Source organism: Podarcis melisellensis, assembly GCF_964234715.1.
Source record: "Podarcis melisellensis genome assembly, chromosome: 8".
In the NCBI taxonomy this organism is placed as follows: domain Eukaryota; kingdom Metazoa; phylum Chordata; class Lepidosauria; order Squamata; family Lacertidae; genus Podarcis; species Podarcis melisellensis.
The window spans coordinates 42,247,760-42,270,668 of record NC_138540.1 but is presented as its reverse complement, the minus strand read 5'-3'; the positions used below and the strand labels follow the sequence as shown (position 1 = coordinate 42,270,668).

The 22,909-nt window shown below is 45.8% G+C and overlaps 1 protein-coding gene across 6 annotated transcripts in view; it reads left to right on the top strand.

The window, feature by feature from the left end:
• Positions 1 to 22,909, top strand: part of ZFPM1 (zinc finger protein, FOG family member 1) — a 110,749-nt gene that overhangs the window by 50,632 nt on the left and 37,208 nt on the right. For 5 of the 6 annotated variants that reach the window (XM_081920163.1, XM_081920160.1, XM_081920159.1 and 2 more), the window contains exons 2-3: positions 5,301 to 5,432; positions 12,765 to 12,860. In XM_081920163.1, coding sequence (XP_081776289.1) covers positions 5,301 to 5,432; positions 12,765 to 12,860 — 228 coding nt within the window. Of the gene's footprint in view, positions 1 to 5,300; positions 5,433 to 7,050; positions 7,164 to 12,764; positions 12,861 to 22,909 lie in introns of those variants that run through there. The other variant, XM_081920164.1, reaches the window with a different exon arrangement.

Sequence of the window (22,909 nt, the reverse complement as noted above, 5' to 3'; positions counted from 1 at the left end):
AGGGAGAGGAGGGAGGGAGCCCCAGTTAATCGTCTAAGCGGAGTATCTGGGAAGTGAGTGGGTTTCTGGGCTCATCCTCTCTCTGTAAAGCCAGCCTTCAGTAATTCAGTTTTAAAGCATGAAAAAAGGGAGTTGATGAAATTCCACTATCAGCACTGAACCAATATGCAAAATATCTCGCCGAAAATCAAATAGCTATTATGTTTTCATTTCCATTTCAGCGTATTTGCTTAATGAAGAATAGACAGATCAGGCCGACTGAGGGAGCCTGCGTGAGGTGATAACTCCGCTAGGCTTCCAGCAATCCCGCAGAAATGAGGCTCTGTTTGCTGCCTTGGCTTCTCTCTCTTCTCTTCCATCACCCCCCCCCTCAGTTTTCTTTCTTTTTTCCTCCCCCCTCCCTTCTGCCTTTTTTTTTTTAAAAAAAAAAAATCTACTAGCTCAGTTAACCCACACTGCTTGGCATGGGAAAGCTGATGGCATGTTTCTGGCTATCAGTGTTCTGCAAGAGCAAAGTATATGTTCAAAAACTATAAAAAGGTAAAGGGACCCCTGACCGTTAGGTCCAGTCGTGGCCGACTCTGGGGTTGCGGCGCTCATCTCGCTTTACTGGCCGAGGGAGCTGGAGTTTGTCCACAGACAGCTTCCTGGTCATGTGGCCAGCACGACTAAGCCGCTTCTTGCGAACCAGAGCAGCCCACGGAAACGCCGTTTACCTTCCCACAGGAGCGGTACCTATTTATCTACTTGCACTTTGACATGCTCTCGAACTGCTAGGTGGGCAGGAGCTGAGACCGAACAACGGGAGCTCACGCTGTTGCAGGGATTCAAACCGCCGACCTTCTGATCGGCAAGCCCTAGGCTCTGTGGTTTAGACCACAGTGCCACCTGCATCCCTCAAAAACTATAGTATGCTTTTATATCCCTTTTTTGAGAAAAAGAGGGAGGGGGATGTGTGCAATAGCTAATACAGTGGTACCTCAGGTTACATACGCTTCAGGTTACATACAGTTCAGGTTGCAGACTCCGCTAACCCAGAAATAGTGCTTCAGGTTAAGAACTTTGCTTCAGGATGAGAACAGAAATCGTGCTCCGGCGGTGCGGCAGCAGCAGAGGGTCCCATTAGCTAAAGTGGTGCTTCAGGTTAAGAACAGTTTCAGGTTAAGAACGGACCTCTGGAACGAATTAAGTACTTAACTGGAGGTACCACTGTATTTAATTTGTGGGTTGGGGTTCAGCTCTCCCTGGGGTACCATCCCTTCTGCCCGAGAAGTCCTGTCTGCAAGCCCTGTGAAGAGAGTCACTATAATAGCTCATTTATGTGGAGTTGTCTCCTGTCTGCATTACAGTCAAGTCACTGAAGCCATCACCATTCCCCACAGGCAACTGGATTAGATCAAAGGTGCAGGGCTCTGTTTCCCACAGCAGCCATCAGGATGCCCCCTGGAAGCCCACAAGCAGGCGTGGAAGTGATTTCCCTCCTGTGGTTGCTCCTGAACGCAGAGCCCTCAGATGATTGTAGTGGCTGGTGAGACTGCAGTTATGGCACAGGGATTAGAGTGCTGGACTCGGATTGGAGAGATCCAGGATCAAAACACCAGTTTGCCGTGAAGCTCGCTAGCTATCCTTGAGCCACTTGCCCCCCTCATCCTGCCCCACCATCTGCCTCACCTACCTTGCAGGGTTGTAGTGCAGATAAAACTGTCTTGGTGGCAATTGTGATGTGACTTCCTTTTGTCTGTGTTGAACCTCCTTCTGGTCAGTTTCCTTAGACAGTAGCCCTAAATTCTCATAATAAGACAGATGGAGAAAAACTTTGCCCTGTCCGTTTCACCACACCACAAAGCACACCTCCCCTTTGCTCAGTGTATAAGAAGCCTCCAGCCTTTCTTCATAGGCAAGCAGCTCCAGTTCCTGGAAACCACAGGAGGGGAGCAGGCTCTTGAACCCGGGTCCTGCTTGTGGGTTTCCCATGGGCATGTGGGTGGCTGCTGTGTGAGAACAGGATGCTGAATCAGCAGGCTCCTTTTATGCTCTCTAGGCCCTTGATCATTTTAGTCGCCCTTTTCCAGCTCCACAGTGTCCTTTTTAAGAATTATGAGTTTGGGGCACAGGAATTGAGATAGAAGAGTTCTCTTGGAAAGAGCCCCCATAACCGTTGCTCATTTTACAGGCTTAAGACCACTAGGATTTGGATGCCCACAGTGAAGTTACGTCAGGTCCAAGTAAATGTGTTCTGAAAAACTTGAGCTTTTCATATTTAGTACAGATTACATTATTGAATTGTTTTTTAAAAATGTGTAGCCCACCCTGCATCTTGAAATTCCCTGGTGGGAAATAATAAAAGCAATACTCTGTCTGTTCAACAGCTTCTTTTTCCTCCTCTTTCTGTCCCTCTTCTTCTCTTCCCTGACCCCCAAAATACCTGGAGGTTTTATCCAACCCTTCTGGATCGCAAGATTTCCACAAGCATTGCACACATTTTTTCAAGGTTGCCTCCTTGGCCAGAAGGACTAGAAGCTTGTTTTTATTATTAATTTTACCCTATTAATCATAATACAGTGGCACCTTAGTTTAAGAACAGCTTAGTTTATGAACAACTTGGATTAAAAACGCTGCAAACCCGAAAGTAAGTGTTTTGGTTTGTGAACTTTGCCTTGGAAGCAGAACATGTTGAGTGTGTTCCATTTGTAAATTGAGTCCGTCGCTGCTATGGGAAAGCATGCCTTGGTTTAAGAACGGACTTCCGGAACGGATCAAGTTCGTAAACCGAGGTACAGCTGTAAATACAGTGGTACCTCAGGTTACATATGCTTCAGGTTACAGACTCCGCTAACCCAGAAATAGTGCTTCAGGTTAAGAACTTTGCTTCAGGATGAGAACAGAAATCGTGCTGCGGCAGCAGGAGGCCCCATTAGCTAAAGTGGTGCTTCAGGTTAAGAACAGATTTAGGTTAAGAACGGACCTCCGGAACAAATTAAGTACTTAACCCGAGGTACCACTGTAATAATAATGGAATCTTAGGTTTCTCAGGTGGTTGTGCTGTGCCGCACATTGGGCTCATTCAGGGCGCATAAATATGTACATACAGCCTCGCTAATGCAATGGACACCTGGCCCAGTGTTGATTGTTTTCTGGGGGCCTCTAAAAAAGAGAAGAGGTCTTACACCGTTGCAGGGGTCAGTCTGCCCTTCCTGGGAGCTGGCAAGTGCTGCTGCTGGGGGTCCAGCACCCACCTTCACCCTGAAAAGGCAAACATTTCAACAACAAAGGAGAAGTGGGCTGGCACGGGGGGGGGGGGGCGCTGCATGCGGTGCATTTCCCCAGACCTCAGCCACTCTCTATGACTCTAGGCATGTATATTTACGCTGGGAGAACAAAGGGCCCATAATCTATACAAAGCAGACAACAATGAGCGTGAATAAAGAGGCTGCCGGAGAAGGGAAGGCAATTTATTCTAATTCTACTAATTTCAGTTCCAGCACAATTAAAAAGGCTCTGATAATATTCAGAAACAATCGCCGGCTAACAAATCGTTTCTCTCGCTGTAAATGAAACATCGTTAGGCTAATTTTTTCTTTCACGCCTTCACGGCTCTCGGGTTCTGATAAAGTTAACCCCCTCCTCTTCCATCTCCTCTCCCCCCCCCCCCACGCACACACAGAAACTTATTTCACCCAGATGAATAAGGCCGGAGCGCGCAAGAGAGAAAGGCCAGAGAATGGCAGACTTTGCACCACACAGAAAACCCGCTGGCTTCTCTCGTTCGTTATTGTATTGCCCTCTTGGCAAATAGGGCTGGCCCAGATGTTTGGGCAGTGTCAGCATTGGCCATGGGGTGCACAATTAATAAAGGGGTTCATCATGCCAGCTGCTGGTGTGAAGCAGCCATACACCCAAAAATTCTCAGATGTGTCCAGGTGTACTTTTGGTGGGGAGAGAGGCTTCCCACCACCCTTCATACTATCAAGAACAGGTGGGCATGGACAAATCTCTCAAGGTCAGTTTCTAATTTCCCCAGTCTTTAGTTCAGCTGCCCACATTTTCTGCATTGCATTTTTTTTGAAAAAGGAGGATCCTCCTGAAAATTCATGAATAATTTGGATCACATTTCTCTTAATCTACACATTTAGGGAATTTCCTCTAACAGAATGCACTGGCATGCATTATTTTTGTTACTAACTGCATTTTTGCTCACATTTTTTGGATTTGTTTTCCCCCCAATATTTGGAGAAGTGCAAATTTAGGAGAGTAGTTCACATATTTTGGTGGGGAAGAACACAACTCCCCCACCCCCCAGTCTCTAAAAAAAAACCCTTAAGGCAGCTGTGCCAAGGAGAGCCTAGGGGAGGGTTTCTGCCCTATTCTTCCAATTCATAGCCCCAGATATGCACACAGCAGGCACCAGTCCCCAATAGCATCTCCCAAGTAGAGCTGGGGGAAGGATTCCCTGCCTGAAATTCTGGAAAGCTGCTGCCAGTCAGTGTAGACAGTATTGAACTGGATAGACCACTGGTTTTATTTGGTATAATGCAGCCCCTTAAAGTCACACCTTTGGGTTTTGGGGAGGCATACGGAGCATTTGAATTTCTATTGCCGCTACTGTTTTTATTTGTAATTAAAGTCTGTAAGTTGTTTTATGCATGTTTGATTTTGGTTTACATTGCCCATGGTTCCACTCTGGGAGGCAGCTTAAAAAGACTTCAGATGAATGAATAGGAGGACGATGCTACGTCTGAGCCATGACAGATCTTGGGAATTCTAGCACAAAGCTTTTCTGTGTCCTTAATCTCCCAGTACTCCACCTCATTTTCTGTCCCTGAGTTCTAGTATTATGAGCGCTGGAGAAAAATATTCCTGTTTTCCTGGTGTGTAACATGGAGCCTAAGCAATTAACACAAGGGCAGTCACGGCCGAGAGATTTACTTGCTGCTGTTAAATTATTGCGACTCAATGCACTATAAATCACCCAGGGAACACATTCTGCCTTCTGCCCACCACATCCCTAGACAATTTTATGCTTGCGCCCTGGTATACCTCTAGAGATAACTTTTTCTCCTCCTTTTCCAAACGAGCATGCAACCAAAATCCACCCATATGTGACAGAAGAGGCTGCTGTTTATTGCCAATATCCTCTCAATGCGCTATTGATTTGCCAGGAGACCTCAAACTCTGTGGATCGTTAATTGCACTGTTCTTGGTGCATTAAAAAAACAAATGTAGCATGTTATTTGAGCGTCTCTTTTAAGTTGGGCTGGTGGAATGCCTGCATAATTTCTGACCTAGTTTTGCTCTTGCAGGCACCTTTGGTGAGATGGAAGAAGGGGACGAAGTTCCTTTGGAGGACCACAGCCATTCGGAAAAGGAGGGAGGCGCTTCTGACCGCGAAGGCTCCGTGGAAGGCGATTTGTCCAGCTCCCCTTGCAGCGAAAGTAAGTTCCTTTCTTGTACTGTGCCTCAACTTGCAGGTGGTGTTGGGGTCCAGCTCCCATCAGCCACAAGCCAGCAGGGCCAATGGTCAGGGATGAAGGGAGTTGTGGTCCAGCAACATCTGTGAGGCTGCAGGTGTGTCCCCCCCCGACGCTCTGATACATGAAAGGATTGCTGTGGTCATTCTGTAGGGAAGGAAAGGCAATCTGTCTATGCTCAGAGGTGCAGTCTTTTATTACTCCTGTTTCTCATATGGGAACAGAAAAAGATGCAGCTCAGTGGTAGTGCCATGGCTCAGCGGTAGAGCATGTGCTTTGCACACAGGAGGTCCCAGGTTCAATCCCCAGCATCTCCAGATAGAGGTGGGGATCCTGGAGAACTGCTGCCAGTCAGTGCAGGCAATATTGGGCCAGATGGACCAAGGCTATGACTCTGTGTAAGGCAGCTTCCTGTGTTCTTCCACTGTCTGCAATCATACTTAGGGTTTGTAACATTAGCAAAGCAAATTGTGCACGTTAACTTGGAATCCTTACAAGAGACTTGTAAGATAGGTCAGTACTATTGTCCCCATACTGCAGATGAACAGCCTACCCTAAAGGCTGCTCACGGCTTCGTGGGAGAGGCAAGGCTTCAACTGGGGATTTCGTAGCTCTGCTTCTTATAGCCTCTGTGCTGCTGCAAGAGCTCCCTGCTCTGGCTCAAATTTCAATCAATAAATTCTGCTCTCTCTCCACAGCAATTTGTAATCTAATTAAGGGTCTGGGTTTCTTGCTACCGCGCCTTGAAAGACTGCAGACCTGGCTAGGTAAATGCTGACCTAGAAATGCAAAACACACACACACACACCGCTTCTGTCTCCCAGCTTTTTAGAAACATGAGTTGGCCCAAACAATAGTGACTGTCTTATTTGTCCATAAAAGCAGCAGGAATATTGAGGCTGTAATACTATGTGTGCTTACATGAGAGAAAAAGTCCCTAGAAAAGAGCAAGATTAACTACTGAGTGTTAATGTCAACAAGATCTAATTGGACTACTTTTACCTCTCCACACCTCCCTCCCTCCCCCTCCTCTCTCGTGTATTTATCTATAAAGACATTTTTATTATTTTAGACTATTTTATAAATGGTTAAATGTTACAATTGAAAATAGAATTTAAAAACACATTTCTCAAAAAGGAAATCAGATAACTGCCCATGAGTTAACTCATCCTTCTGGAGAAGGGTAGACCAATAAGAAAAGTTTGTGGCACCCAACAAAATGTGTATAAATGTTTGAATGTTACAAAATAGCTTAGCAGCATGCAGCAGGAAAAATACAATTGAAAACAGAATTTAAGAACACATTTTTCAAAACAAAGAAATCCGATAACTACCTATGAGTCAACTCATCCTTCTGGGGAAAGTTGGACAGATAAAAAACGTTTCTGGCACCCAACGAGGTGTGTAGAGTGTTGGAGGCTGTGTTAAGGCCCTGTCTGTGCTAAACATTTAAAGTTAAGAGGCATCTGTTGCCCTCACAGAGCTACAGTTCCCAGATTCCTGAACCCATTAAACCACTCTAGGAGCTGTAGCTCTGTGAAGGAAACAGGGGTCTCCTCTCAGCACCAAACAGGCAAACTACAGTTCCTGGGGTTCTTTGGGGGAAGCCAAGACTGTTTCAAGTGGTATGATAGTGTTTTGAAAATACAGTGCCTGTGGTGACTACCTCCCAATGCATAATGTGTGCTCTGCCAGGTAGGGCTGTCATGTGTCCTCTTTATCCAGGACATGTTCTCCTTTTCAGGGGTAAAATTTAAGACAAATTGCATCTATTTGCTTTGAATGGCCGTCATGGTGTCCTCTTTCTTGCTCTTCAATATAATGGCAACCCTACCCAGGTAATGTGCTCCTGTGCCTTTTAGGCCATAACAGGGTTCCCTAAAAAAAGAATATGTCATAGAACCCAACTTGGATGATGGTTATTATATTATATACTTTTTTCTTTTCATTCCCCCCGCCCTGGTTTCTTTTCTTACTTATTTGTTGCATTTATATGGCAAGACACCCAATGGCGTTTTATTTATTTATTTATTTATAAATATTTATTAAAGTTTTCGATATAGGTACGTAGATAACAAACAATATAACATATATCATAACATATTTTCACAACTTCTTTGGACTCCCTCACGTCTCCCGCTCCCACTTTCATCATTATATCAGCAATTTGTCATCTTGTTTACATTCTTGTGTCCCACACACTTAATTTGTAGTCTAATAATTCTCCAAGGTTTATATTTTCTCAATCTCGCTTATCATCCTAATTCCATCTAGTTTAGTGGTGCTCAATTATTTATGATCTAGCATCCTGCTTAACATTCAGCCAAATTACAATATTTTTGTAAATAAATCTTAAATTTCTTCCAGTCCTCTTCCACCCTCTCCTCTCCCAGGTCTCGGATTCTGCCGGTCATCTCAGCCAGTTCCATATAGTCTATCAGTTGCATCTGCCATTCTTCCAGTGTGGGTAAATCTTGAGTTTTCCAGTGCTTCGCGAGGAGTATCCTTGCTGCTGTTGTTGCGTACATAAAAAATGTTCGGTCCTTCTTTACCACCCCTTGGCCGACAATACCCAGAAGGAAGGCCTCTGGTTTCTTAGTGAAGGTATACTTAAATACCTTTTTCAGTTCATTATATATCATTTCCCAGAAAGCCTTCACTTTAGGGCAGGTCCACCAGAGGTGAAAGAATGTTCCTTCACTTTCTCTACATTTCCAACATTTATTATCAGACAGGTGGTATATTTTTGCTAGTTTGACTGGGGTCATATACCATCTATATATCATTTTCATTACATTTTCTTTCAAAGCATTACATGCAGTGAAATTCAACCCAGTAGTCCACAACCTTTCCCAGTCCTCAAACATGATATTGTGCCCAATGTCCTGTGCCCACCTTATCATAGCTGATTTAACCATTTCATCTTGAGTATTCCATTTTAACAGCAAGTTATACATTCTAGAAAGTACCTTAGTCTTTGGTTCTAACAGTTCCCAATGGCGTTTTAAAGCACTAAAACAAATGATATAACATGTAAAGTTGGCTGCAGGGGACAGAGGGCAGTCCGACTGAAGTAGGCCCTGAAGTTGTGTGTGCCTCCTTCGCTCGCCTCTTCTTCCTCCTTGCAGGGCAAAAACAGACAGAAAGGGCCTGCTTCATATTCCTGCCAACCGGTTCCCATTTGGTAGTGGGACATAACCTAGAGCCTAAGTTGTGTGTTTTGGTTTCATTTTCTGCTTCTTAAATGGTGGGTGTGCTTGGATCCTAAGCAGAGTGTCAGCAAATTTCTAAAGCTGTTTTCTTTATATATTTATATATAATAAAAAACAAGGGAGCATAAATAGTAATATTCATAATTTGATTATCTCCCTGATAAATGTCAGGCATTATTTGGTGACCCTTGGCCATCTAATCTTTCCTCTTTCATGCACACGTATGCACACACATTGAGCGTTGAGCCCTTGTGGTGTAGTGATTAAGAGTAGTGGACTCGTAATCTGGTGAACCGGGTTCGATTCCCTGCTCCTCCACATGCAGCTGCTGGGTGACCTTGGGCTAGTCACACTTCTTTGAAGTCTCTCAGCCTCACTCACCTCACAGAGTGTGGAAGGGAAAGGAGAATGTTAGCCGCTTTGAGACTCCTTAGGGTAGTGATAAAGTGGGATATCAAATCCAAACTCTTCTCCTTCTCCTCCTTCTTCTCCCACCCCCCCTGACACATTAACTGCCATTGTCCACGCACAACTGCATAGATGTCTATTAGGAAGCTGTTCATCTCTGAGGGACTTGCAGGATGTTTGGGACCTGGGGCAGGGGCAGTGAGGCAGTTTGTGGGTGGGTGGGAAGCCAAGTGCGTTGTGCAATGGCAGACTTTGACCCACCGAGCTAGTCTGTAGAAAAGGAAGCAAGAGATTCCTTTATCTGATTTTTAAGGCTCTCTACAAGAGCCTCAGGCTGAGGGGTGGGGGGTTGCGGGGGGGGGGAGAGGTTAGGGAGAGCAGAGAGCTCTGAAAGCTCCAGCCTGAACAGTGCACCTGGCACTAGCGTGTCGTGATAAAAGGAGGCGATAGCGCATGATAACGCACCGGCTGCAATAACTGCTGCTCCTGTGGCGCATAGCAAAAAGCTTTCAGCGCGATGGATAACAATCAATATGCCAGCCACTTTGATTTATAGCCAAAAATAATGGGACTTTTATACCCGGCGATTGATTTATTTGATGTTAATCATCCACCCCACCCCCCCATTCCCGCCTTATCACCTGTATTAATAATCACCAATCGCCGGTGACGTCACCACCCCCAGGCGCCCTTTATGGCGCCAATCGATTGGGCCTTGGTTGTGGGGCCCTTTGTGGCGGTGGTTATTGGGGGCCTGGGTGCAAAGGCAAACATGCCCTCTGCCCACTAAGCTTTCACACTGTCTTATGCAGATAGGCTTATCGGCAGGATCTTGAACAGCAGTTAATGGGGGAAATAATTGTCATCAAGTTGCTATGAGTCTGCCACAGGGAGAGTAGGCCCAGGAAGTGAGTTCCCTTTCCCCACCCAATTTTCTTTTCTTTTGTTTTTTATTTTCGTCAGCCAGCTGGCGCTGGGAGAAGGCAGATGGGAGGCCTGGAAAATAAGGAAGCCACTCTGAGCCCCCCAAATCATCCAGTCACGGTTGATGTTTGTCTCACACAAGTTTAAAGTGAAGCATCCTGGGAGTGTTCTGGGATTGCCGGCCCAGTGAGCAATTCAGCAGAGGCTCTCTGTTATGTGCCCTTTCTACATGGGCTGCATTAGGTTGGGGAATAGCCGTAGATTGGTGGAAGAGCTCATGCATTGCTTGAAGAAGGCCTCAGGTACAAACCCCGGCATCTCCCTGTAAGTGTGGGAGACCTTGGGCAACTGCTGCCAGTCAGTGTGGACAGTACTGAGCGATGTGGAGCAATTGGCCTGGCTTGATATTATGCACTTCGAATAACTTGAGAGAGAGCGTTCCTGAGCAATTGGCATGCTCATTCTGATGGCTTATTTTGTTTTGTTTTGTTTTGTTCTGTTCTGTTTTATCAAAAAGCATTCATTTTCTGGGAAGTTCTTTTTAATCTCTTTATAACAAGGTGTGATTGACCCTCCTGATATTTTAGTGCCGAAACAGCTTGATAGGTAATGGTACTGTACAACATCTTTATTTTCAGACTGCTTGATACTGATTTTATCTGCTCTTTTATTTTATATTATCTTTTTCTTCTTACCTTTTTTCAAACTGTTGTTAGCTGACCTGGAGATTTTATGGAAAGGCAAGGTATAAATGTCGGCTGTGGCTTCTCTTTTTTTAGGCTGCAAATAAGCTTGAAAATAGATCGAGAGTGGCTGGTAAAACTTAATATGCCCAAGTGAGTCTTAGCAAGAGAGGTAGTGATTAGCACTTTGCATAGCTCCTTATTCCTGCTTGTTGCCCCGCCTTCAATTTGAATAAATTTTAATTTGCACAATTCATTTGGATTTTAGGCTTTGCCTTTTCTTCACACAGAACACAAGCTTCTTGCATTATTAGAACTTCATTGAGATTTTTTTTAAAGTATTGAGCACCAGTGCAGCATAGTGGTTAGAGTGTCAGACTAGAACCTGGGAAAGCAGGGTTCAAATCCCTGCTCGGTCATGAATCTCAGTGGATGACCTTGGGCCAGTCCCTCTCCCTCTCATCCTAACCTACCTTACAGGGTTGTTGTGGGGATTAAATGAAAGAGGGGGAGAACCATGTATGCCACATTGAGCCCCTTGGAGAAAAAGGTGGGATATAAATGCCACAAATAAATAAAATATTGCAAAGTATGTCTGGTTTGTAGGCTCTATCTCCAAACATCAGGTACAGGGAAGATAATACACAGGAAGTGGTGCCAACTTAAATAAAATATTGGGGGGGGGGGAGGTAAGCCATGCCCAACACAATCACAAGATGCAGCACACACACACCATTTGAATGGCAATGCCCATCAACTGGAGGGGGGGGCGAGCTCAAATATTTTATTTGGGGGAGTTGAAGGGGCCTCGGCCCTTAGGAGTTGGCTGTTATGAGGATGAGTGATGAGGCAAGGACTGCAGCAGTCAGATTCATTATTATCTAGCAAGCAGCTCTGTATGTTGATTGTCACCTTGTGGGGTTTCCTGGCATCCTATTCACGTCTTTCTATCCCTGGTTGGGAGCCAGTTCAACATATTAAATGTCATTATTATTCCTGGGCCTAGTTCTTAGACATCAAGTGAGAACCCAACCCATTCACTGAAGTCTAATTCTCCCAGACATTAGGTGAGGTGATAAACAATTCACTGGACCACTTCTGTCTTTGAAAGCTGAAGGGTGGGGGAAGCACAGCTCACACGGTCAAATGCTCTACTAGAATTAAATTGAAATAATTTCCTGCACTTAGAAAACAGTTGTCTCCAGAAGACAAGCTAAGCTTGAATCCCTTCCTGCTGACACACCCCTTTCCAGTATGCGGGGGCTGGTGTCATTTTGGATAGAAGGTGTCAGGGAACTGCCATCAGCTCAGAGGTGAGAGGTGGAAGGGCTGTTGTGTTATAGGGAACCTCCGAAAATCTTGTGAAGCAGTTCCTCCTCTGGTGAGGAGGGAAGTCCCACCTCCAGTGGAGAGGAAGTGGTAGGAGCAGGGAATACTAGGGAGAACCTCAACACCAAGCCTGAGCAAACCGGAGGGGAGGGAAGTACCCCTTTGCCAGCGCCCATTCTGCGCAGTAGGTTTAGGTGCAGGGAAGGGAGGAGAAGGTTGGGGGTCACGCGACTGTTATGCTGGAGGAGGTATAAGGACCGCCCACTCCCAGATTCTGCTAGCGAGTGAGCCAGACATGAACTTGCGACGCTCTTCACTGTAAATAGCTTGCACTAATCATAAAGCCTGGAAAAGACAGGTCAGAGTCTTGCCTATTTGCTCTCAAGCAACCACACCAGCACCTGACAGAAGGGGTATGGTATTGACCCATGTGCATCCCCACGTACGGCGTGAAATGGTACAGACCAGACTCAGTTCCATGCAGTACAATTATGTCCTGATCGTCCCACTTGCTGTGTGGGGGAGTTAGGTCTTTTGCTTTCAATCTCCAAAGAACACCCCCTTCTTAGCCATGGCGAGCGCTCTGTTCATGATGCAGCTGTGTGAATGGCTGTCTTAAAGCTGGGTCATGTGACTTGCCTCATAAAAGCCTGGTGCACCTGAATGGCTGACCATATTTTCTTCACAGCCCTCAATGATTCTGAGTGATGATTCAATGATTTCATTACTTCAATTTTCAGAGACTGAACTCAGAGAGAGCTTGGAGAGCCCAAAGGAGCCAGATAAACAAGAGATTCTGGAGAAGCCCCAGGAGCCGAAGCTTTGGAACGGGCCAGGTAAGTACCCCCGCTCCTCCTCCTGTCTTCCCTGCTAAACCAACCCAAACTCCCCTAAGTAATGAAAAAGATCTCATGCAGGTAGGGGCAGGCCTGTGCTGCTTCTGCTCTCATGGGGCTGGTATCTTAACTAAGTTCCAAACTGAGCACAGATCTCTCCAACCAAAATTGGTTTTCAAATGAAGGCAATCAGTCAGAGACTTTTAATTCTTTCCCCCTTGATTGATTGACACCTTTTGGGGAATCCTGAAGGACAGTGTCTTTAAGAACGCAAAGACTTCTTCAATAATTTGTAGCAAAAATTGCCACGCTTAGGGAGAAAGTCCACCGTTAGTGTTTCCTTTCTACATCAAATGTGGGGATGTTACAGACAGAGCAGAGCTAAAAAGCTTCTGGAGGCTAGTAAGCTCATGGGCCCTGAGTATTGCAGGAAGCCATGAGTTTTAGGAAAGCTGGATGCTGCTCCTAGTCCCCCCCCCCCCGCCTTTCTCACTGGACTTTCATCTGTAAACCAACAAGTCATGCAGAGAAACAATTGGGTGTGCCAGTCTCCATCTGTCAGTGGAAAAGTCTGTGAGTGTGTGATGAGCTGGCGAACAGCAGCTTGGTTATATATGATCTGGGGTGGAGGGGGATGGATGTGTATTTAGAGTGATAGGGAAGGATCCTTAGCTAAGCACCTGCTTTGCATAGACCCAGGTTCAATCCCGGGCATCTCCAGGTAGGGCTGGGAGAGAACCTTGCCTGAAACCTTAGAAAGCTATTGCCTGTCAGTTTAACTAATTCTGAGTTAGATGGGACCATGATTTGACTAAGTATTAGGGATAACTCCCCTGACAATGGAGGTAGAGCTTGGCCATTGTGGATTGCTTTTCTGTCCATGAATTTGCCTAATCTTCTTGTATCCAGGTTGGTGGCCATTACTGCCTTCTGTAGGAATGAGTTCCATAATGTAACAATGCACTCTGTGGAAAAAGTACTTCCTCTTCTCTGCCTTGCAGCCTCCCAACATTCAGCTGCATTGGAGCTCCATGAGTTCCAGTGTTATGAGAGGAGGGGGGACATTTCTCCATCCATTTTCTCAATGCCATGCATCGTTTCATGAACTTCTGCCATGTCGCCTCTTACTCACCTTCTCTCCAACCCAAAAAGTTTCCTCAGAGAAGAGTTGATTCCACCCTCCTCGATCATTTTGATTGCCCGTTTCCGAATGAAGCCAGTAAGCTTCCTCCTCCTTAGTGTTGCCCTTGCAGAACTCATCAAGGAAGAGGATGGGGACAGATCTAGAATGGGTTGGATCCAAATGGGCACCAGGCATCACGGTGTGTCACTGAGGATGGCAGCCTCTGTGATCTAGAATGGATCAAGGATGAGAAATCTAGTTCCATGTCTGTGAGACTGCCTCAGGTGTCTTTTTTTTTAAAAAAAGTTCATTTCTTACTTATTTGTGGAGGAGGGCCCTTTGTTGTTTTCTTATCCTTCCTCCTTTTCCAAGCACATCTCATAACTCCAGCTTTTGCTTTATGGCTTTTGCTACTTGAATTGAGAGGATGACCAAATTCATCCTAGCAAATCCACAAAGACAGCCCACCCCACACATACACACAGCCTCTCTGTCACTTTGTAAAGAACTCCCAAGTCCAGACTGCCTTGAGTCTTCTCCCCCCCCCCATGCCCTGAGTGCGAATCCCATCTCCCTCTGCAGCAGCAGTTGTTTGTGAGTATTATAATATTATTAAAAGGCTTTATACACCGCCTTTCATTTCAAGAAGAAATACTAGGGTGGTTCAAAGAAATGAATAAAAGCCTAGCCAACAGCAAAATAACAAGAACAAAACCAATTCTAAAAATGCAGCTACCCATAATTAAAAGGCACAGTGAAGCAACAACATTATAACATCCATAATTAAAGTATATAATAAACAAGGCAAATTAAAGCAGTGTAACAATAAAGAGAAACCATTAAAGCAACAATGAAAGCAGGAGATTCAAGTCAGGAGATAGGAAAGTGAGAGTCGCTTCTAAAAGTGTTTGTCTGCTTTCTTCTTCTCTTTCCCCTGCCCCAACACACACACACACACACACACACACACACACACACACACACACCACTCCCTGTTCAGGAAGGGAAATGTCTGTTCACAGCCAGGCTGATATCCCCAGCCCTTCCTAGATGTATTGGCCGGAAATATATCTGCAGGACTTCCCTCGCCACTACCTCCTCTGTCTCTTCCTTGGTTATCTGCTCTTTCCCACCCCAGACCTTTTGGCCTCGATGGACGGATGTGAGGCTGCTCTGCTCATCCTTGGCTGGCCACATGGCACAGCACCCCCTCCTTCCTCCCACCCACCCTGCCTATGCCTGCTCTGTCCACTGATGCTCTTCATTCATCTCAGAACAGCACAAGGGAGACTCAAGATGCCCAGATCCCTTTTGCCAACATACTAAGAGCAGAGTAATGGTTTATATTCAGCTTTGCTTACGGGACCCTTAACCTTGACTTTGTCCCTGGCTCAGCCCCAAGAACTGTGTTGTTGTTGTCTTCTCAAGGGGTAGGATGCTCAGCTGATGGCACAACAACCAGATAAGACAAAGTACTCCTTCAACACTTTATATTGTTTCATTGGTAACGTAAGAGGGAAAATGACTATTACTCATACGTAATCTAAGCACCACCACAAGGGATCCTGATTAAGCGTTTAGCTATTTGATGCTGAATGTTATCTGTTAATTCTCTTCTATCCTGTTTCCCCCATTCTTTTTCGTAGAATCATAGACTGCTAAAGTTGGAAGGGACCACAATGGTCATCTAGTCCAACCCCCTGCAATGCAGGGATCTTTTGCCCAATGTGGGGCTCAAACCCAGGACCCTGAGATTAAGAGTCTCACGCTTTACTGACTGAGTAAATTGAAACCAATTCATGAACCAAGAATCTATACACTGACCGCTAACAATACACTTGTAATATGGTAAATATTAGTGCAAATTTATTATGGTTGTTGTGATATACAAATGACATGAGAAGACTTGGTCTGCTTATTTGTATCATTTATTATTCCTATGATCCTTGTTGATAAAACCCAACAGAAAGTTATTTAGAAAAAATGACGACAAGGTTCTCCTTCATGCAACACATACTTAAACTGGGGAACTCATTCCCACAGGAGGCAGTGCTGGCCATCAACTTGGTTGACTTTAAAAGAAGATTTGAGAAATTCATGGAGGATAAGGCAGTTAATGACCACAAGCTATGACAGCTATGCTCTGCCTCTCCACTGCTGGAGGCAGTACTGCTTCTGCATGCCAGTTCCGGGAAACCACAAGAGGAGAAAGTGGGTGGCCACTATGAGAACAGTTTGTTGGGCCATTGGCCTGATCCAGCAAATTCTTATCATGTCCACATATATTAGGGGTGGTGAATAAATTTGATTTAGTTTGTTTTGATGCCTCCCTAATTTGTGCTTTCCAATATAATGCGCAAACCAAAATTCGCATTTCTCTGAATTTTGCAATGTAGTTCTCTAGCCAAGCAATATGTACAAAGATTTGTATAATAGCGTGCATAAAAATGCATGTATTGTTGAAAATAGCACATACTAAAATACATTATATTAGAGAGGATTGCTTTACAAAAATGTGCATATCAGGCAAAAGTCATACAAAAAGGTGAATGTTATATTATCCACATGAAGATATTGATGAATTTGCATGATGACTTTTTTTTTAAATAGTAACTGATATAAAACGTGGAGAACTGAATTTAAGACTGGAAAAATGAGAAACTTGGAGAAACTTGAAATTGACCCATTCATCCATCCCTTACTCTTGGTTTATTTGTTATATTGATATTCTTCCTCTCCTCCAAGGAGCTCAATGCAGCATCAAAGCCCTCCCCCCTTAAATCTGTGCAACAATTCTGTGAGATAGGTTAGGCTGAGAGAGTAGTAATTTGTCCATGATCATCCTGTGAATTTTGTCACCCAATAGGGATTTGAACTTAGATCCTCTAACCACTACACTACTGCAGCACATTGCATCCAGCTGCATTGGTCCTCAGTCTTGTCCGCAGATGGTGGGTGATGATAGGACCAGCACATGAGGAACTGTGTACACATGGTCAGGATTGGAGCAACTTGGACACAAGATTTCACCCACATCTCTTCTTTTCTTGTGTTCCCCAGGGACAGCGTATCTGTGTACTAGGAATTGAGAGGAATAGAGTGTACAGCTCTGGCTACCCTGCGTGCCTTAAGACCATGTCTAGGCTGAGTTGGGAGAAGTGTATCAACCATAGCTCAGTGGTGGAGTGCACCTGATTGGTGTGCAGAAGGAGCTAAGCTCCATACCCGAAGTGTTTATGAGATCTGGTGGCAGTGGATGGGACGAAGAAACCTTGTGAGGATCTGGAGAGCCACTGTCGGTCAGTGTAGACAATGCTGGGCTTGATGGGCCAAGGGCCTGACTCAATGTAAGGCAGTTTTCTATGTTACTGTGCATAAAGCACCAGCCATGGTGTCATGGTTAGAGTGTCAGCAGTAGCACCCTGCAGAGCAAGGTTCAAATCTCCACTCAGCCGTGAAGCTCACAGCATGAATTTGGGTCACTCACAGGCTCAGTAACATAGGAAGCTGCCTTATACTGAATGAAACCAATGGTCTGTGTAGCCCAAACTTATCTACACTGACTGGCAACAGTTCTGATGAGTTTCAGGCAGGGTTCTCTCCTAGCCCTGCTTGGAGATGCCTGGGATTGGACCAACGACCTTCTGCAGAACAGCCGTTCTACTACTGAGCTTACGGCTCTTGGTCTCTCAATTTGACCTACCTCACAGGGTTGTTGTGAGGATAAATAAGGAGGGGGGCAGAGAGTCAAGTTCCATCTTGAGCTCCTTGGCAGAAAGGTGGAATATATACAAATGTAACAATAAATAAATAAACTGCAGCCACTAGTCTTCATGTCAAGTACATCTTGCAAAATATACTTTTCCCATCCTGTTTCAAGTCTGATACCAGGTTGCTGTCAAAGCTTCCTTAGAGCCCCCCTTATATTTCATTGCAGCTTTCTTAAAAGGTCAGAAAAAACACCTTTTACTGTTTTCTATCCACTCTCTGCATGGAGGGGCTTCCTTGTGTCTGTGGAACCCATGCAAGTCTGAATCTGCATGGTAGGATCTTCCTTGTGTAGACTTCTGCCACTGCATGTTGTGGGTGTTCTGTTTCTAATTTCTGTTGACGAGATGTGAACTGGGACTCCAGAGTTCTGGCTTCCAGTTGTGTGAGGGAAGTGCACTCTGAACATGCTCATATGCACCTTCCTACCAGAAAAGTCCCAGATGTTGCAAATGTTGCAGTCAGTGGTTTTCTTAATACAGTTCCCTGAAGTTGAAAAATAGGTCCTGACACTGTATCCTGGATCAAATTCATAAGCAACTAGAGTAAGGGTGGCAAGTTGCTTCCTCTTCCTTTCCCCCCTTGTTCCTCCCTCCTCTCCCCACCAGCCCCCACTGGAGTTGGTTATTTGCATTCTTTATGTAAAAGAGATTTTATTATCGCCACTGTGCAGCCCATCTCCACTCTGGTAATTGGAGTGATATTAATTTCTGTGTGGCTGGGAGTTGATGTGAGTCCGGCGATGCTGCGGCGATAGGCTTTTCCTTTCTGCGCTAACCGCCGCGATAGGCCTTCTATCAGTCTCTGTGCAGGCACCACACTTATCAGGAATGGAATGGGTAAAAAAAAAAGGGAAAGAGGGAAAAAAAGGGGGAAACTTTGAGCAGCCTGAATTTCTTCTTTATCTGGCAGGATCCGCCGTGTGTCAGCAGTGGCAGGCTAGGAGGATGCTGTGTGGAGGCCAGGCCAGGCGGGTGGGTGGGGGAGGAGAGAGTTGTGTTTTTCAAAGCTCCTGGGTGCCACCCAGTTTTGTCCCTCCCAAATCTTCTTTTGCCAAATCTTCCTGCAGAGCCTTGCTGACTTCTTGAGTGGCCAGGTTGGTGTACCCCAAGTGCTTTGCCCAATCAGGAACCTGTCGGCATCCTAGGTGAACATGGGGTGCTGCCTTATAATGAGTCAGACCATGGTCCATTGAGCTCAACATTGTCGCTAGTAGCGTTTCCGGCCATGGCTTGAACCTGGGACCTTCTGCATGCAGAGCAGGTGCTCTGCCACGGAGCTGCAGTCAAGGTGAAGTTCTGTAGGCACAACTTCATGGCCATCATTTATTAGATAGGGCTTCCATGACCAGACTGGGGGCCAAGCCCATCTCCCCTTTCAGGTTCCCCGCTAGCAGAGCTCCAGAATCATCTGCAGCTTCTTTCCATGTTCTGTGTTTCCTTTTCTTCCTTTGGTCCCTGGAAGAGCATGGCTGAGTGGGAGATCAGTAGAGGGTTGGCTGGTGGGGCTGGGGAAATCCTTCCCATTTAAGCATGCAAACAAACCAAAAAATGGATTGGGGGCTGATGAAGGATCTGAGCATGCCTTCTACCTGTTGCGGGGCTGCTGCATGGAACTGAGAAGCATAGGGGAAAAGCTCACTTTCATGTACTCAGTGCACTAAGGTTTTCTTGGGAAGTTGCCAAAACTTCTGCTTTGGACCCCTGCAAGAAAAGCTTGGCTGGGCACATCTGGCAGGGACGCCTGAGCATCTGAAATCCTGCATTGGAATAAGACAGGGATAGGGAATATCCAGCCCTTCAGATGTTGCTGGATTACAGCTCCCATCATCAGTTTGGGTTTCTCTCATCTTACTATTTTTCCAGTCTGAATTTCAGTTCTCCACATTTCCACATCAATTTTAGGTGTGGTTTTTTTTTAAAGGCTTCATGAAAATTCATCATATTTTAGTGTGAATTTCTCCTAATGTGCACATTTTGAGTAAATCACACATTTTTGCAAATACCAATATGCATTTTTTTGTATGTCACTTTCACTTATATTTCCATTTCTATACACACTTTACCTTAATATATGCACTTTCGTACATGATTGCTTGGCTGGAGAACTGTGTTGCAAAATTCGGAGAAGAGCAAGTTTCAAAGTGGGGCTCCATTTCAGTTGGTGTATTGTTGTCTTTAAATGCAAACTGAATTAAATTTCTACTCCACCTCTGTTGGCTATGCAGGCTGATGGTGTCATGGGACTCATTACATTGTTTCCCCTTTCTGATTCTGATTCTATTAAAAGTATTAATGAAAATCCAGGACAGAAGTTTTCAAGGTGCAGTTCTAGGAAGAACCCTGGCTACTTAAGAAGCTGGCAAAGGACGTCCTTATATGCTCCTCCTCTGATTTCAACAAGCCAATCGCCATCTTGGATGGGCAGGGCCAGGCCTGCTTTGGAAGCTTCTTCCCTGGAGACTGCAATCACATGGCCCACCACATGGGGCAGTGATCATCACTTCCTGAAATTATGTTGATCTAGTCCAGGGTCCTGCTTACCACATGGAAAGCAGAAAGGCACAAGAGCCTTGTCCCTCAGTTGCACCCCCCTAATCTGAATATAGAGAAGTTTACTGCTTCTGAACCTGGAAATTTCAGTTGTGTGTGCTGAAGGTCCGTTTGTGAGGAACCCTTCCTGAAGGGCAAGGATGCTCTACCACATCTCTCCAGGGATGTGCTATGGGGCTTGGAGTACCCCATTGCTCCTGTTTCAAGTGCCCAGTATTTTTGCACCACTCTTCCTCCAGCACAGGCCTCAGCAGGGCAGGCTGCCAGGCGTGGTTGGGTGGGAGGGGATGAGCAGCCGTCCTTCACTTTTCTGATAGCCCCGCACATTCATGCGCCTCACTGAAATGAGAAAGTCAAGAGAAGGAGAAGAAAATGAGAGGGAATTTTTTCCTCCCCTCTCTTTCTCTTTTTAATCTTTGCTATGACCTTGTTCGCTGGAGGGGTCTTGGCTGCTTTAAAATTCTGATATGCAAATAGCTGATAGCTATAATCTATAATCCTCAACTTGGGAGCGTTTGCAGATGTAGCTGCCCATTCTGTTTGACTTCCTGTTCTTGCAAGTCTGGCTCGTGGTGTGTGTGTGTTTCCCCAAAATAAAATATATATATTTAAAAACCTCCTGAGAGTTTCTAGTTGCTCCCAATAGAGTGGGTTGCCATTTCTGAATTGTGCCCCAGAAGTAAGAGAGAGGGGAGGAAGCGGGCAAAGTCTCCCGAATTTGTTTCTTGGCAGATCCCATTCTGTTTGTCGCAGGAGCTTTCAGTCTGCAGCAGCCAATCACAAAAGGAGTGTTGGTGGCTAAGATCCTACGGCTGTAATGGCCTTGTGAAAATGCTATCGGTGAGAATAGGGAAGATGGTGGGTCATTATAATGTTGTCCACCACCCAAATCTCCAAGTGGTGCAAGCTTCCAGGGGTCCTAGATGCTTATCCATGGTTCCTTTTGGGAATGAGACTGAGCCTTTTTGATATATTGTTTATTTACACATGGGGACGCAGGTGGCGCTGTGGGTTAAAGCCTCAGCGCCTAGGACTTGCCGATCGAAAGGTCGGCGGTTCGAATCCCTGCGGTGGGGTGCGCTCCCGCTGCTCGGTCCTAGCGCCTGCCAACCTAGCAGTTCGAAAGCACCTCCGGGTGCAAGTAGATAAATAGGGACTGCTTACCAGCGGGAAGGTAAACGGCGTTTCCGTGTGTGGCTCTGGCTCGCCAGAGCAGCGATGTCACGCTGGCCACGTGACCCGGAAGTGTCTCCGGACAGCGCTGGCCCCTGGCCTCTTAAGTGAGATGGGCGCACAACCCCAGAGTCTGTCAAGACTGGCCCGTACGGGCAGGGGTACCTTTACCTTTACTTTATTTACACATATATGCAAGCTGAGCCTATGATGGAGGGGTCCAAAACATCGACACCCTAAGAGGTTCTGGTTTCTCCCATAGCCACAGCCTTGGATTCAAACACAGACCAACCATCATGCTCTGACCCTCTCCAGCTTGCCTCCTTACCAGCCTGCAACCTTTTTCCTTCTAGGCCACATCACAGCCAACTCTCAGTTCTGCTTCAAACTCTGGCTTTGTCTTCTAACCAGCTGTTTGAGCAGGAGGGGGGCCCCCACTCATTTGCCACCTGGCCCAGAGTCCCTTCTCTTTCTTCATGGCCCATCACCTTTCCCTTTGTTTGTTCTTAATGGTTCCACGGTGATTACCCTGTGAGGAAGCTAGCCTGGCCTATGTTTTAATCCATTCTGGATCCAGGGGTTCAGGAGACTTGATTTACTTCCAACACCGACTGGGTCTAGGAATTTAGGGGTGTCTGGCACTGCCGAACTCACAACATTATTCTTCCTATGTGGAATTCTTTACTGTAAGAAATGTCTTCCCCCAAAATTTGTACCCTCCAGTGTTTTGGGCTACAACTCCTAGTGCTGTCTGGTCTGATGGGAGTTGCAGTGCAAACTTCCTAAAAGGAGTGCCAGGTTGCATTGGGTTGGGGGCACAGCTGCCGTAAGAGCTGGAAATAACTGCTGGATTTGATGCCTTTCAGAGGGAACTGGGCAAGGTCAGTGAAGTCAGGTCTATCTGCTGCTCTCAGTGCCTAAAAGGAGTCCTCATGTCCAGTAAGTTTTTTGTGTTGACGTTGCTCCAGCCCCTCTGGCTTCGTATAACTTGAGCCCTTGTGTTCTTTGTACCTGATATGGGGCCCCTGTTCTCTTCGACTACCTGTGTGGCGTTAGGATTTAGCCCCCAAGTATTTATTTATTTATTACGCTTATATCCCAGCTTTCCTGCAAGGAGCTCAAGGTGGTATATAAATAGTTCTCCTTCCCATTTTATCCTCGCAACAACCCTGTGAGGTAGGTTAGGCTGACAGCAAGAGACTGGTCACCCAGTGAGCTTCATGCCTGAGTGGGGATTTGAACCCTGGTCTCCCATGTCATAGTCCGACCTTCTAACCACTACACCACCCTGGCACACTGATGGTGCAGACACACCCCCGGTTGATGTCTGCAAGTGAGAGTCTCTTCTCATTGCCCTGAGTGTTGTCGCCTGCACAGAGTCACACCCACACACCGGCTTTGAAAACTGGGCTGATGCTCTGTGTTGCTCTGTG